The following is a 17,256-nucleotide window of genomic DNA, read 5'->3' on the forward strand; positions in this document are numbered from 1 at the left end:
TATTCTGCAACTAATAAATGGCAATATCAAGACTGGAACTTAGTCCTCTCTGCCTGTCGGTCAGATTCCATGGCATGCTGCCTTCAGAGGCTAGGCCTGCTTGAGGGTTATCAGGGCTCAGTGGAATGTTGTATGGCTGAGTTCTCTTCGGCCAAGGGCATAGTTAGGGTTTGTGTTTATGATACAGGACACAAATGGTGTTCTCAAGAGTGATAGCAGGCCATCTGCAGCACTCTCCTAGGTATCTGTGAATATTTGTTGCTGGCCTTCAAGCCCCAAACCTCCTGGCTCAGAGAGGTGGGGAGGAGGATGGGAATCTGTAGGTAGAGCCAGCCTCCCAGGAAAGTCTGATCCCGACGAAGTTTGAGAAACATTCAAGTAGGTAAAGTCAGAGTCTTGAAAGGAGGTGGTGGCAGTCGATTTACTAGAAACGTTTGTGACATAGAAAGCTCTTGCTCATAAACTAGCCCAGAAACTAGCTTTTGTTTTAAATGCATCATTGGAGACATGCTTTACCTTTCTGCTTGGCTTCAGTTACAGGGTTAGTGGTCATGGACAGACCTAACTAAAGGGCGCAGGTGAGGGTGGAGGAAAAGGGAAAGGGAAAGGAGAGGGGCTTGCTCACAGAGTAAGCGTGTCTTATGATGCCTCCTATTTGCAGTGAGAAGAGAAAACAAGCTTCTGCTGGTCCACGTCGGGGCCAGGCTCTCATCTTGCATTATTTAGGGTGTTCATTTGTAGTCTCTCCTTCCTCCCACACCTCCCAGCTCCTCAGACCTCATCTGAGAGCAGGAACAGAATAGTAATCCCTGATTACTTTCCTCCTCCAATTAAGGTGCAGACCAATTAGAGCCCAATTCTGCTCCCAGGCCAGGAGCCCCGATGCTAGGAACTCTCCTCTGGGGTGTCCTGGAGGAGCAATTACAAATGCCTGCCAGGGTGGGCGTGCAGAGTGCCATCCCACGTCACCCACACCACTTTAGGGAGGGGTAGTCACGCAGGCTCCTGACCCAGGGCATATGCGTGAAGCATCCTCTCATTTCCTCAAACTCTACAGACCATAGGCTCCCTTTTTTTTTTTTTATCATTACTGATTCCTCCACTGCTACAATCCTCCAAGCTGGGCAGAAGTTAGGGAGATACAAAAGGAGATTTGCTGCCAGCACCTCCCTTTGTCCCTGGTGACCAGCATCCCGGTTCTTGCGCCCCCTCACTGCTTTGACATTCAGAACTTAACATAAGGAGTCTCTCTGGAACACAGGGCAAAGCCATACAGCTGTGTGCCCTGTAGGAGAAAGGCCAGCCAAACCTTCATCCAACTAAGGAAAGAGGCTCCGGAGGGCTACATGAGTCACCTGGGGTGGTGCAGTCAGAGGTGCCGAGAACCTTCTTGAGTTTCCTTTGATGGTTAAGTAGTTTGGCCACTGGGCCTTGGCCTTGCCTGCCACTTAAAGCTATCACCTAACCAGAGAAAAAGGCATTTCACTAGAAATGCAATACACCTGCTGCCGCTGCTGCTGCTCAGTCGCTTCAGTCGTGTCCGACTCTGTGTGACCCCATAGACGGCAGCCCACCAGGCCCCCCCGTCCCCGGGATTCTCCAGGCAAGAACACTGGAGTGGGTTGCCATTTCCTTCTCTAATGCATGAAAGTGAAAAGTGAAAGTGAAGTCGCTCAGTCGCGGCCGACTCTTCACAACCCCATAGACTGCAGCCTACCAGGCCCCTCCATCCATGGGATTTTCCAGGCAAGAGTACTGGAGTGGGGTGCCATGCAATATACCTAGATCTGTGAATTTGTATAAGATGCTCTCCCAGTATGGAGCCAGGGGAACTGTGAGAGCCTTGTCTTCCAGCCACAGTCCTCTGTCTGGCCAGCAGTGAAGTCTGCAGTGAAAAGTAATTACAAAGCACACAGCATAGTAATGTGTGTTCCTTCTAGTAATCACAGATGCCTTTGCTGCTGTCATGTCAGTGCAGTATGGACTGATCAGTGTTCAGTTCAAATGCAGGAACATGAATGTTAATGGCAACCCTTCAAACAACTGCCACCAAACACAGCTCAAGCTGTCTCTTTTGAAAACAGGCATAAAGTTTGAGGGATGTTGTGGAAACTTCTCTGAGCCTTGACAGCTTGGTCTCCCAGACATTTGCCATTAGCTCCCGTTTCTCTCAGTATGTTTTACCCTTTGCTTCTTTTCCCTCGAATAGAAGGGGAAAGAAGAGGATTTATAGCATCAGCAATTTGTCTGCAATAAAAATGAAACCGATTTTAATGCATTAATAGCTAAACAGGCTGAAACATGCCATAAATATAACATCAAGCATGCTGAGAATTTCACAGGAATAACAAATGGATGGCTGCTGGCGTGCGGGCCACGGTTGACCGCAGAATGACCCAATCTTTATTTCTCTGTCAAGTTAATGCTACAATCGTTACTATTTGTTGATTCAGGCAATGTGCCAGGCATTTTACTAAACAGCATACATGTATCATCACATTTCAGACTCCCAAGAACCCTTAAAAATGGGGCTGGTTATTATTCCCATTTTATGGATGAGGAAACGGAGACTTGGGCAGGTCACGTGATTTGTCCAGGATCCACCAGCGCTAGGGCTTAAACCAGTCCCTTTTTCAGAAGGCATTCCTATCCCTTCCCCTCTTACCTTCTCACCTTGCACCATCAGTGAATATTTGTACCACAGTCTCTGAGACGGCCTTCTCTTTCTGAGGACTTAATGTGAAGACATTCTCAACACAGAGCCACAGCACCCAGAGTGCAGACCTCTCCCACAGATGGTGATCAGCAGGGAGATTTCTGCAGTGTGGCCCTGCTTATTTATGCACCAAGAAGAGAACCTGCAGTTCTCCGGGGACTTGTCAGCACAGATGCCCAAGGAGAAGGGGTGTGCTTGCTGGCTTGAAATGGCTGTGATCTGTGAAGCTTAAAATTATATCCTATAAATAATGAGCACACTGGTCATTAGGAGGAAGTTTTAGAAACAATATTCCTTCCAGGCTGGGGAAAATTAAAAAAAAAAAAAAGCTAACTAAAGTTTCTACTTTCCCGGACTGTGATTCATCCACAGAGACACTTTCCAAAGTGGTGTGATTTATCCAAGTGGACAGGAACCCAACCACCCTCGCTGAACCCATTGATTCTTACAGCTAATTCTTTTAAAAAGAAAGTTGCAGGAGGTCAATAAATCCGTGGTGCACCTGGGTTCTGTGGTGGGAGGGGCCACAGAAACACTCCAACAGAGATGAAGAGGTAGAGACTTGCAAGTGGTTTTGTCTTCAGGGAGATGCCACGGACCATTAGTTTCTCAGCCAACTTGCTTAGAGTGTCTGGATTTATGGTACATCACCATGTCTCTTGATAAAAGAGCAAGACCCACCTGCTGAGAAGGATGAGCAAAGGGCCACTGCAGAACTCAGCAGCCTACAATCAGACCCAACACTGCAGAGCCCAGACACCACCTTGAGTACGCAGCCTCCGATGGGGCATCTGTCTTCTTCGAATACACAGCCTCCCTGTCAGGACAGCCTTGCAATCAGGAAATGCTATGGCAGGGTGGGCTGGTCGCCTGGGTCATGAAGGGCCCTCCAGAGGCCCAGCCCACATTGAGTCTTGTTCCACAGGGAGATGTGAGGTCATTTAGGTGCACTGGGCTGGGGTCACCGTCCCATCCCACACTCATTTGGTAACCAGGATCTCATACATATTGAACACTACTGTTCTTTCAGTGCTGTGAATCTTAGTGTACAAGCTTTGGAGCCAGAGAGTCTAGGCTCAAATCCTTGCTCTGTCACTTACTAGTATGTGCCATTGGCAGAATATTTAACCTCCTCTTGCCTCAGTTTCCTCATTTGTAACATGAAGATAATGCTTATCTCATGGGTCTCTGAGAATCACATGAGGCATGAGAATTAATAAATTTGTAGGATGATGTATGGAATAGAGTTCATTCCATAAAAGATAGTCCTTCTTCTTCTCCTTTTTATCCAACCTCTTCTTCATTTAAATTACCATGTGTCCTCACCTAACAGGACCCAGGTTCAGTTCAGTTGCTCAGCTGTGTCCGACTCTTTGCGACCCCATGGACTATAGCACGCCAGGCTTCCCTGTCCATTACCAACTCCTGGAGCTTACTCAAACTCATGTCCATTGAGTTGGTGATGCCATCCAACCATCTCATCCTCTATTGTCCCCTTCTCCTCCCGCCTTCAATCTTTCCCAGCATCAGGGTCTTTTCCAATGAGTCAGTTCTTTGCATCAGGTGGCCAAAGTACTGGAGTTTCAGCTTCAGCATCAGTCCTTCCAATAAATATTCAGGACTGATTTCCTTTAGGATGGACTGGTTGGATCTCCTTGCAGTCCAAGGGACTCTCAAGAGTCTTCTCCAACACCACAGTTCAAAAGCATCAATTCTTCAGCACTCAGCTTTCATTATAGTACAACTCTCACATCTATACATGACTACTGGAAAAACCATAGCTTTGACTAGACGGGCCTTTGTTGGTAAAGTAATATCTCTGCTTTTAATATGTTGTCTAGGTTGGTCATAGCTTTTCTTCCAAGAAGCAAGTGTCTTTTAATTTCATGGCTGCAGTCACCATCTGCAGTGATTTTGGAGCCCCCAAAAATAAAGTCTCTCACTGTTTCCATTGTTTCCCCATTTATTTGCTATGAAGTGACAGGACCAGATGCCATGATCTTTGTTTTTTGAATGCTGAGTTTTAAGCCAGCTTTTTCACTCTCCTCTTTCACTTTCATCAAGAGGCTCTTTAGTTCCCCTTCACTTTCTGCCATAAGGATGGTATGATCTGTGTATCTGATGTTATTGATATTTCTCCGGGCAATCTTGATTCTAGCTTGTGCTTCATCCAGCATTTCACATGATGTACTCTGCATATGAGCTAAATAAGCAGGGTGACAATATACAGCCTTGGCATACTCCTTTCCCAATTTGGAAACAGTCTGTTGTTCTATGTCCGGTTCTAACTGTTGCTTCTTGACCTGCATACAGATTTCTCAGGACGAGGTAAGGTGGTTTGGAATTCCCATCTCTTGAAGAATTTTCCACAGTTTGTTGTAATCTACAGAGTCAAAGGCTTTGGCATAATCAATAAAGGAGAAGTAGATGTTTTTCTGTAAGTCTCTTGCTTTTTCTATGATCCAAGAGATGTTGGCAATTTGATCTCTGGTTCCTCTGCCTTTTCTAAAACCAGCTTGAACATCTGGAAGTTCACGATTCACATACTGTTGAAGCCTGGCTTGGAGAATTTTGAGAATTACTTTACTAGTGTGTGAGATGAGTGCAATTGTGTGATAGTTTGAACATTCTGTATCATTGCCCTTATTTGGAATTAGAAGGAAAACTGAACTTTTTCAGTCCTGTGGCCACTGTTGAGTTTTCCAAATTTGCTGGCATACTGAGTGTAGCACTTTCACAGCATCATCTTTTACAATTTGAAATATCTCAACTGGAATTCCATTGCCTCCACTAGCTTTGTTCACAGTGATGCTTCCTAAGGTCCATGTGACCTTGCATTCCAGGATGTCTGGCTCTAGGTGAGTGATCACACCATCGTGATTATCTGGGTTGTGAAGACCTTTTTTGTACAGTTCTTCTGTGTTCTTGCCATCTCTTCTTAATATCTTCTGCTTCTGTTAGGTCCATACTGTTTCTGGCCTTTATTGTATCCATCTTTGCATGAAATGTTCCCTTGGTATCTCCAATTTTCTTGACGAGATCTCTAGTCTTTCCCATTCTATTGCTTTCCTCTATTTCTTTGCACTGATCACTGAGAGAGGCTTTCTTATCTCTCCTTGCTATTCTTTGGAACTCTGCATTCAGATACTTATATCTTTCCTTTTCTCCTTTGCCTTTAGCTTGTCTTTTCTCTCCCCAGACAACCATTTTGCCTTTTTGCATTTCTTTTCCTTGGAGATGGTCTTGATCACTGCCTCCTGCACAATGTCACGGACCTCCATCCATATTTCTTCAGGCACTCTATCAGATCTAGTCCCTTGAATCTATTTGTCACTTTCACTGTATAATCATAAGGGATTTGATTTAGGTCACACCTGAATGGTCTAGTGGTTTCCCTACTTTTTTCAATATAAGTCTGAGTTTGGCAATAGGGAGTTCATGATCTGAGCCACAGTCTGTTGCTGGTCTTGTTTTTGCTGTCTGTATAGAGCTTCTCCATCTTTGGCTGCAAAGAATGTAATCAATGTGATTTCGGTATTGAGCATCTAGTGATGTCCATGTGTAGAGTCTTCTCTTGTGTTGTTGGAAGAGGGTGTTTGCTCTGACCAGTGCATTCTCTGGGAAAAACTCTGTTAGCCTTTGCCCTGCTTCATTTTGTACTCCAAAGCCAAATTTGCCTTTACTCCAGGTATCTCTTGACTTCCTACTTTTGCATTCCAGTCCCTTATGATGAAAAGGACACTTTTTGGGGTGTTAGTTCTAGAAGGTCTTGTAGGTCTTCATAGAACTGTTCAACTTCAACTTCTTCAGCATTACTGGTGGGGCCATAGACTTGGATTACTGTGATATTGAATGGTTTGCCTTGGAAATGAGCAGAGATCATTCTGTCATTTTTGAGATTTACCCAAGTACTGAATTTTGGACTTTTTTGTTGACTATGATGGCTCCTCCATTTCTTCGAAGGGATTCTTGCCCACAGTAGTAGATATAATGGTCATCTGAGTTAAATTCGCCCATTCCAGTCCATTTTAGTTTACTGGTTCTTAAAATGTCAATGTTCACTCTTGCCATCTCCTGTTTGACTTCCAATTTACCTTCATTCATGGACCTAACATTCCAGGTTCCTATGCAGTATTGCTCTTTACAGCATCGGACTTTACTTCCATCACCAGTCACATCCACAACTGGGTGTTGTTTTTGCTTTGGCTCCATCTCTTCAGTCTTTCTGGAATTATTTCTCCACTGATCTCCAGTAGCATATTGAACACCTACTGCCCTGGGGAGTTCATCTTTCAGTGTCCTATCTTTTTGCCTTTTCATACTGTTCATGGGGTTCTCAAGGCAAGAATTCTGAAGTGGTTTGCCATTCCCTTCTTTAGTGGGCCACATTCTGTCAGACCTCTCCACCATGACCCATCTGTCTTGGGTGGCCCTACAAGGCATGGCTCATAGTTTCATTATGTTAGACAAGGCTGTGATCAGTTTGATTAGCTTTCTGTGATTGGGGTTTTCTAGTTATACTCTCTAGTTACATCATTTTCTTCTTAGAGTAGACCCTGGTAACAGCTAGGCTGTGGGCTAAAACATCTGATCCCTTTTTAGGAGAGAGGACTAGGGGTCAGGAAAGAAAGCTGAGATTCTGATCCTGACTCATGGTGTGACTCCCTTTACCAGAATCTAGGAAAACAACATTCCTAGATTCCTGAGCTATCATGAAGATAAAATGAAAATGCAGACCTGGTATGTTTGCAGTTTGAAAGTACTATATAAAAGTAAGAGGTTTCTATTGTTTACTTCTGTCTAAACTTTTTTCTTCTTGTGTCTCACCCAACTTCTCTTTGCCCAGCCAAGATGCTATATCTGGAATCTGACTCTTATTTGCTTTATGCATTTACACATTTACCTACTCTTTGCTTCTCACTAGTTCTTCTTCCAGACAAGCCATGACTTAGGCCTCTTGCTACTTCCAATTACCTAGAAAAACATTCTCCAGCTTTCCACCTCCTAGCATGATGGCTGAAGCATTGATCTGTCAGCTAGATTACTGAGGTGCCCTCAAGAGGGAAGACTTCCAGCTTGCTTGCATTCTCGGTTTACACACATCTCACTTTCTAAATGTAAAGTGGCAGCATGCAGACCTCTTGTCTGGGAGTGGCTCTAAGACTCCCAGACAGTGAACTGGGCAGCCCTGATCAGGAGTCAGGCATTCCATGCATCTTCAGAGAACCAACCTTACAGACTTTGAAAGCTCCAAACTATCTCAGTGGTTCTGGGCCTGAGTCCTGTATTGTAAGGATTTCTTGACCACTATCTGCTACCCACACCTCGCCCCCCAGCACTGTGAGTCAGAGTTCTCTGCAAACTAAGCAGCACCTAGCACTTCCTGTGGATGGAGAAGATATAAGGGTGGGAAGGTAGGGAGAGAAGGGGGGGATGGTTGGAAAAGTCATTGGTGTTCTATCTTGATATCAAACCCAAGGCAAGCACTCATTCCCTAGAATCTGCAAACAACCCTCTGCTAAAAGTTTGCTTGAATTCTCTCAAGCAGGCGTTTTAATCCCTCTTTGAAGTGGTTGTTGAATATGGTGTGGGTTAGCCAAGTAGGAAGTTGAGGGGGATCTCCTCTTCTCTACCCAGCCTCAAAACGAAAGACAGATGAGAGAGGGCACTGCCCCTGCCCATTTATAAGGCAGCTGTGACCAAAATAAAATATATTCCTTCTCCTCCCTTCTAAACTAAACAGTAGTTTGTCAAAAGGATGGGTAAGAAGAAAAGTGACGATTTTCCTTTATGTTAATAAATTACTTTGGCCTAAAAAACATTAATCAATTTCTTTCCAAAGGACACAGGGTTCTCTATACTCTGTTATTTGTCTGGCCTTGAAAAGAAAGTCACTTTCAATCCCCTTTAAATTGTCAAGACTAGTGGGGGCATCTGTGGAGCTCCCTAAGTCCCAGTGATTATAATGGAACCCTGTGATGTTTCCATAGAAATATAAAGAGTGTATTCTTCCCTGAATGCACATGGCTGGGCGAGGGGTGGGGGGGGGGTGGGGAGGAGCGGGTGAAGACTGATGTTTCTCGTGAGGTATACAATTACTGAAGGGCCAAAGGCACGAGTGAGGAGGTGAGGCATTCACTCCCTGAGATAGGAAGACAAAAGACTTGGTGGAGTGGGCAGAGACCCCATCTACCTGAGGACACTCCCCTTGTTATTGTCCCCCTCTCTACAACTACCTGGTAAGGTCGCTTCAGAACCTCTACTTTCATTTGGGTCTTAGAAAGAAAAGCAATTTGCCCAAGGTCACCTAGCCAGTAAGTGGCACTGCCTCCGTTCAAACCCAGGAGAATTACACCCAAGAGCCCTTTCTCTGAGCTCTCCAGTGTGCTGTGCTTTACCTTGTGAGCTGAGATAGACTTAACATTCTGTCTCCTGGCTCTTCTGTCTCTAGGCCTGCCAGTTCTATACACATTTGAACATACCCAAAGCACTGTTTTTTTCTAATCAGTATTAGGGCACTGTTATGAGTCTAATCACTGCAGATGGTGACTGCAGCCATGAAATTAAAAGATGCTTACTGCTTGGAAGGAAAGTTATGACCAACCTAGATAGCATATTCAAAAGCAGAGACGTTACTTTGCCAACAAAGGTTCGTCTAGTCAAGGCTATGGTTTTTCCTGTGGTCATGTATGGATGTGAGAGTTGGACTGTGAAGAAGGCTGAGCACCGAAGAATTGATGCTTTTGAACTGTGGTGTTGGAGAAGACTCTTGAGAGTCCCTTGGACTGCAAGGAGATCCAACCAGTCCATTCTGAAGGAGATCAGCCCTGGGATTTCTTTGGAAGGAATGATGCTAAAGCTGAAACTCCAGTACTTTGGCCACTTCATGCGAAGAGTTGACTCATTGGAAAAGACTCTGATGCTGGGAGGGACTGGGGGCAGGAGGAGAAGGGGATGACAGAGGATGACAGTGATGCTGGATGGCATCACTGACTTGATGGATGTGAGTCTGAGTGAACTCTTGGAGTTGATGATGGACAGGGAGGCCTGGCGTGCTGCAATTCATGGGGTCGCAAAGAGTCCGACATGACTGAGCGACTGAACTGAACTGATGAGTCTTGACACACTCGGGTGCTTTGTTTTGGCTGTTTGTTGCTTGAATTAAGAAATCAGAGAAATGTCACATATAAGGAGAAGAAGGAAGCTGGTTTGTGTGTATGTTCATATAATTTGGTAGAGATATATGGATGAAGAGCTGGAGAGTAGGGGTTGTTGAGATATATACAAGACAGATTTTAAAGCAATTGTTAGTTTAATCACCTGTATCATACGCTGGGAAGCTACATCCACAAAAGCAGCATCCACATCTCTCTATCTCATTGTTGTGACCCTATAACTGAGCAGCATCAGGCCTAAAACAGGACGGATGCTTGAATGCATGGATAGATGGAAGAATGAATGGGTGAATGGTTGGATGGCTGGCTAGATGAATGAGCAGATGACTGTATGGATGAATGGATGGTTGATGAATAAATGGATGGTTAGATGGCTGGCTGGCTGGCTGGATAGAGGAATGGTTTGATGCACAGATGGATGGATGATGGATGGTAAGATGATGGGTGGATGGAATTTCCTATCTCTAAAAGCTGAGGAAATTCCTAGAATGAGCAGAGGGTGCCTATTTCTTTGGCTCTATCCAAATGCTCTAGAATGAAGGTAATTTTCTGCCTTGGTGAAAGAGTAAGGGTCATTTCAGGAGTCAGGAGAACTATGAATGTGGATGTTCTCTGTATGTGAATTAATACAAGAGAGGGTGAGAGTCAGGGTTTGCAATTAATTGTTTTGGATTCCTTCCTAAAAGCAACAAGAGGTTGCCAGAGACAATGATTCCCCAGCCTCTGAACCCATCTCCTTAAATTTGAACTGGGGAGAGGGAGCTGTGGGGAGTGGTGACAGAAGTCCACCCCAGCTTCAGGAGCAACAGGGGTGCATCCTGGGTAGTACATCCAGGATGTACTACCAGGAAGTGGGACCTTTAGCGTGTGTCTGTGGATACTTCTCTTCAGTGATCTGGCAAAATTCTGAGCTTTGGTTAGAATATCTCTAATGGACATGGGTTTGGGTAGACTCCAGGAGTTGGTGATGGACAGGGAGGCCTGGCATGCTGCGATTCATAGGGTAGCAAAGAGTCGGACACGACTGAGTGACTGAACTGAACTGAACTGAACTGAATAGCTCTTGATATTGGCTAGCATTTACTAAGGACACAGAGTCACTAGTTACCAGTGTGAAGAGGCCAGGGATAATGTCTGTCTATCTGTCTGCCTGTTTAATACTCCACTTCTGGTACCTAACTGAGGGCCTGGTGCATGGGAGATACTCAATAAATGTTTGTTGAATGACTAGCTGAATATCATTTGATGTTTGTTGGTATCTATCTCTGAACTGAGTGTTGTATATGCATTCTATTGTTTATACATCACTGAGATCCCATGAGTAGCACCATGCTTATTCTTCAGTTGAGGAGACTTTGGCTTGAATATGAGAAATGACTTTGGCACCATCTCACAGTTAATCAGTCATGGAGCTTTGCTTAGAAAAACACAGCCTGTGTTACACATCCATTATATAAATCACACATCCATGAGGATGTCCGTATAGAGGAGACCAGGGAGGCACAGAAAGTGAAAGGATGTAAGTTAAGAGAAGAAAATCTGGAGGAAGCTTATCAAATATATAGAAATAAACACCCATCCCTGATGGTCCCTGAGCATGATTGTTAAGCCCCTATTACTGTTATTATTATCACCATTGATGTTATTACTATTAATATATCTGGCTCTTGGCTTTGCTTCTTTACTTAACAATGAGTCTTGGGTAGCCTTACACTTGTGCTGACTTCATATTATTCCTTAATACAGATATATTTAAATATTCTCCTTTAATGGGCATATCCTGATCACCACTTCTCTTTGTGTTACTTTATGTGTATATGTTGGAGTCATTAACGTACAGACTCCATGGTCTCATCTGTACACAGGTCTGCGAAGTAAACATGACACCTCTGGGGACCAGGGCCCTCAGGGGCTGAGAGAGTCGGAGGTTGAAGAGCCGAAGCTCTGGCTTGGATGGGAGCTCAGGCTCCCCCTGACCTTTGAGGGCCTGGGAATCAGGCCCGTGGCATCAGGGATGGTCAGCCTGTCTTGTAAGTCTGGCTCAGCCTCCTCAGAGCCTGGAGAGCCGGACCACAAAGACTGACTCGTGCAGACATCTCTGCAGACTGTGCATGGGCTGCCTCTGCCCTTAATTGTCTAGGAGATTTACCTACAGAGGAGCTGCCAGAGCCAGAACGCTTGTGAGAAGGCTCTTGCGCTTGTAGCTGTGTTTGTTACCTGGTTTCATGCTAGAACTCTCAGAGGGCCCAAAGATGAGGAGCCAGCGTGGGAGTGTGGGAGGTGGGGGAAATGCAGAGTCACAGAGATGGTGCATTCTCCTTGTTTAGCAAGGAGGAGAAGGAAATGCCTCACCCAGAAGAGGAGAAACCCTGTGCTGGTTTGTGAAGTGTCATGATTGGTCAAAGCCTCCTACCCAGCAAGGGCTAAAAAGGGGCTGTCATTAAACAGACACTGAGCTGATCCTCTATGCCCACATCACCTCCTAGAGACCCAGGATCAGAGTAAATGCTGCCGGAAAGGCAGGTCATGATTGTCACATGTGACTAACAAAGCCCCCAAATAGCACCTTCTCACTGGACACCCCAAGCTGGCTTACTGTCTGTCAGGCACTGCTCTAAGTTCTTCCTTTATATTCTCTCACTTAACTAATATAGATTCATTATTGTTCAGTCACCAAGTCATGACCAACTCTTTGTGACTCCATGGACTGCAGCACACCAGGCTTCTCTGTCCCTCACTATATACATATTAATTCCAAAAAAGCCTTTGAGACAGGGGCCATTATTAGATCCATTTTATGGGTAAGGAAACTGAGTTGTTAGTTTTATCACATATTTCTCTGTATTACTTAAACATTATATTATGAGGCAGTTTTATGCTTTAAGTGTATGTAAAAATAATGAACAATCAGGAGCATTAAATAAATGTGAGAGAGAGGTTGGAACAACTTTAATTGGCCATCTACTATTAGGCTGCCATGTTATGTGCTTCATTTAAACTTAGAAACATCCCTAAGCAGAAGGTATTACACATGCCAATTACACCAATGAGAAACTGGACATTCAGAGAGACTGCACAGTTCCCCCAAGGTCACACAGCCAGCAGGCACCTAAGCATTTGGGACTTGATCCCAAAGCCCAGGCTCTTCTCTGTCTGTTGGACACTTGGTGACATTCAATCAATATGTGCTGATTTGAATTTACTTTCCTTCCTTCCTCTCCGTGTTTTTCAGTGTAGAATATGATTTCCGGCAGCAAGAAGGCAGGTTCCATGAAGTTCTACAGAGTCTGGAGGAAGTGGAGCTAGCAGAGGAGGCCTCTCCCCCACCAAAGTCCCCAGCAGAGCCTCCAGTTCCCGAGAAACAGGACTTAAGGCGGAAAACCAAGAAGGTGAAGAAGAAGTGCTTCTGGTGGATATGAGCTCCTGGGGACCATGCCCTCTGCCCTCCCCGAGGCAGGGAACCACTGCCGTCAGGCTTTCTCTACTTCCTAGCGAAGGCCCCAGGCCATCAGACGCTCGACTTGCAAAACCAGAATGACTTCTGGATGGTTTAGCTGCTGCTGGACACCTGATCACAGTCTCACCTGAGTGCGTGGCCTGCTGGCTGAGGATTTCATGGGCCCGAGTTAGCACCTGCCTAGCTTCCTGTCATATATTCTAGTTTTCAAATCTAGATTCCCACCAAGGGCAAAACCCCCATTGCACTTCCCTACATCTCAGTGATGCTCAGCACTTCTTGCTCATCCTGGGTTTATCATCCCAAAGAAAAGAAATAAAAATGTGGTGCAGAGCAGTGAGACAGAGGAGGGTTCTAAGCAGATACCCAGAAAAAAAAATCATATATCTTAACTGGCAGTTTTCTAAAATATTGGCACTTGCGAGTACAACAGAAGCGGGCAGGGCATAGCAATGCCAGGCCGCCTGGTAGGCTGGGTCGTTTTCACTTTTGATTAGCCCCTTGATCCCAAAGCTAGGATTTGTCATCTCATGCTGTGTGTACCTTAGAGTCTGTAGCAGAGTAAGGACAGCACAGGGTAGAAGGGACCTGTGAGTATGACTATCCTGCAGCTGTAGCTACTCCAGGGTGTGCCTTAAATCACCCTGCTTCTCAGCCTGGGGCCTGAGACTGCTTGGCAGATGGATGGGGTCTGGTTTGGGCTTGAACTTTAAGATTCCATAATTAATTTCCCTGCAACATTTAAGATCATGAAATCCAGCAGTCTGTCTGTCCATTTCATCTTACCAGAAACATAAATAAGACTAAGATAAAACACAGCATTAGTACTTGCCCATCCATCCTTGCAGCCTTGTAGATAAGTTCACAGTCTATTAATCTACACACTGTCCCTTCCTGGTGACCAGACCATGGTCACCTGATTGAAGAAGTAGGACTGGGGATGAGGATAGATTTTTTCCATCTTAGTATTAAATGCCTTTCCTTCCCAAAGTCTGAATTCCTTTAAATCTGGCTCATTCTTTTGATAAAACCCCCATACATGTGGGTCCAGCCAAACTTGCATGGCTGAGCAGACTACTGAAATAATATAATTAAGTAATTGCTACACACTCTTGGGGATGAGGGGTGGGTTGGCAAGGCTCCTATTCCTTCTTGTTAAACTCTCTACCAGCCTGTGGTTGGATTGAGGCTGCCCAGAAAAGAGACGGTAAACTCAGTGAACATTCAGTGAAGAAGGCATTTCATAATCCCCTTTGCTAAAGATTGTGTGTCAGCGTTAGAGTCTTTGCAGAGTGAAGCACTCTGTGTGACCGTGGGATGTACATTCCCCACTGCAAATTGAGGCTAATTGAGCAAACCACTCCGACAGTTTCACCTTCCCTGTCACTGCGCTGCAGTGCACAAAGCTATTTCAGTGAGAGTGAGAGGGAAATTTGGCAAGGAATCTCGGCTTGCACTATTTAAATCTGGCAATGTCATTCAAGATGTTCTTGTTCTGTTTCTAGTGTAATGTTTAAACCCACAAAATGAGACTGGAATACTTAACATGAAGTTAGAATTAAGACAAATACACTTGTCATGCTTAAGAAGTCACATTTCAGTAAGATATGCCACCACTGGCTAAAAGCCACGAATCTGTCTATATCCACACAGTCGACTTGCAGTTGGCCCCAACAACGGAAAAGAACAGCACAGAGGCTAATCCAATAAAGTTAAATCACTGGGGATCTTTTATATAATTTTATCTTGTAGTAGAGCTTCCATCTTAATTTGCTTTGCTTACACTAATTTTCAAATTAATTTATGTTCTTGGGCAGCACAATAGAATGGAAATAATCCTGTTCTCAGAATTAAGAGGCCCAGGCAACAGAGCAGTCTATTCCAACAACTTTTAGCAAATTTTTAAAAATTTCAGAGCCTGTTTATCCATTCTCAAGTGGAGACAGGAACACCTACTCTACTTGTTTTACAAGGTCTGCGCACATTCCAGCATCAGATGAGCAGAACCACTCAGAGCTGACCAGGACCACTTGCCAAAGTTAGCCTGTCACGAGGAAGAGATGTCTGGGAACACAAAATGGATAATCCAACATTTAGATAACTAACAAGGGTATGCTGCCGTACACATATGTTGAGTTGGAGCCTCACATAAACCCTCATTTGAGTTAGATGATATTGCGGTCAGAACAAGTTGAACTTTCTAGAGAGAAAAATCAAGTGAGGCTGCGATGATTCTATACCAAAGCACAACACACCATTGCTCAGGCCACCAACCTGAACCTGGACACTCGGTCTCTTCTGAACATTTAAAATTGTTATGGGGGAAACAATTCAGTAAAACCTTCCTGCTAAACAAAAGTGATCATTTCTGTGTTAAAAAAAAAAAAGTATGTGTATACCAAAACTCTGTACTCATATACTCAATGTGAAAATTGCTTCTTTGTAAAATATTATGTAACCTCTACCATGATCTCCTACAAAAATGCTGTACTTGAGGTTGTCTGGTTTCATGGAGAGATATTAATTTAGCAAAAGTTACTTTTATAAAATTGAAAGGAAAAAGACTGATACATCAGCTTAAGTTGCAGGAGTTTATGTAGCTGCTTTCTCTGTAGTTAAGAACATGTGTACTCACTATACTTGGAACTTAATACCAGCTCATCTACAGAGCACCTTCTTAAAGACTGTACTAACGTAAGGTTTTGTAAATTTCTAAACTGTTTTAAATGGGATATTATCTTTTGCAATAAACTTACATATTTTTCCTAGGTTTTAAGACTTCATTACTAGCTTGGGTTAATTTGGGTTATAAAATTTAAACTTAAGAAGGATGTCTCCATGGTTGTAATGACAGGGATTGTTGTTGTTGAGTCGTTAAGTCACGTCTGACTCTTTTGCGACCCCATGAGCTGCAGCCCACCAGGCTCCTGTGTCCATGGGATTTCCCAGGCAAGAATCCTGGAATGGGTTGCTATCTCCTTCTCCAGGGGATCTTCCCAACCCAGGGATCAAACCTGCATCTCCTGCAATGGCAAGCAGATTCTTTACCACTGAGCCACCAGGGAAGCCCAATGGCAAGGACAGTTTTCACTATAATTGCTTCTATATGTTTCCCAGGGAAACAAATTAAAAAAAGAGCAGATTCAGAACTTAGCATGGTGATGATCTGAAGGCCCACATGTCCTGGAAGCCAGGGAGGCATTGTGAGTCAATGATGCAATTCCCAGTTTCATTCAGATGGATTTTTATTACTCATGATTTTTATCATTATTATACCCATATACCTGAAATATAATTTAAGATTGTTATTTAATGACTTCCCCCATAATTTTCTTTTGAAAAAGGCAGCTGTATATCACCACCAAGAGAAAAAACCATTACAATATTCCAAAAGGAAAAGTTGAAATCAAAATAATTTTTTAAAATCCTTGCTAGAGACTGTTGAGCATCACTGGTGCTGAGCCTGAGACCAGCTCTCTTTGTTAAAAAGGGAGATTAGGAAATATTCAACATGTGTTAAAGCCAGCTTAACACCAAATGCATTTTCTACTTGACTAATCAGGATGTCTGAGAGAGAACTGGAAAGGAAACAGCATTCCTATCATGTGACTTAATTCTTTTCCCTGTACCGTCTGTGAGCCATCCAAAACCAGTCTATTTACCGATCTGGGGGGAGGCTGGGAACCTGGACACAGAATCAGCCATCTCAGGTGTGGTATTATTCGGCTATGCTCCTTTTGCAGGATGACCTTGGAGAAAGTTAACCTCAGTGAGCGGCTGATTCCTTCTCTTATAATGCAGAACATCACCCTTGCCTGACAAGGGTGTCTGACAATTAAGTGGGAGAAAACCTTGAGCATCATGGAAAGCACACTATACGAGCTCAATAAATGTGTATTTATTCTTTT

General features: G+C 44.1%; 2 protein-coding genes across 2 annotated transcripts in view; one reads left to right on the top strand and one right to left on the bottom strand.

The window, feature by feature from the left end:
- The window catches only part of FAM196B (family with sequence similarity 196, member B), a 27,884-nt gene extending 11,763 nt beyond the window's left edge, over positions 1–16,121 (top strand). Inside the window, 1 exon segment of the mRNA XM_010854571.1 lies at positions 13,124–16,121. Coding sequence (XP_010852873.1) covers positions 13,124–13,310 — 187 coding nt within the window. The 3' untranslated portion in view covers positions 13,311–16,121.
- Positions 1–17,256, bottom strand: part of DOCK2 (dedicator of cytokinesis 2) — a 467,146-nt gene that overhangs the window by 230,430 nt on the left and 219,460 nt on the right. The gene's annotated exons all lie outside the window — the stretch shown is intronic.

Source organism: Bison bison, unplaced genomic scaffold (genome assembly GCF_000754665.1).
Source record: "Bison bison bison isolate TAMUID 2011002044 unplaced genomic scaffold, Bison_UMD1.0 scf7180017864343, whole genome shotgun sequence".
Classification (NCBI taxonomy): domain Eukaryota; kingdom Metazoa; phylum Chordata; class Mammalia; order Artiodactyla; family Bovidae; genus Bison; species Bison bison.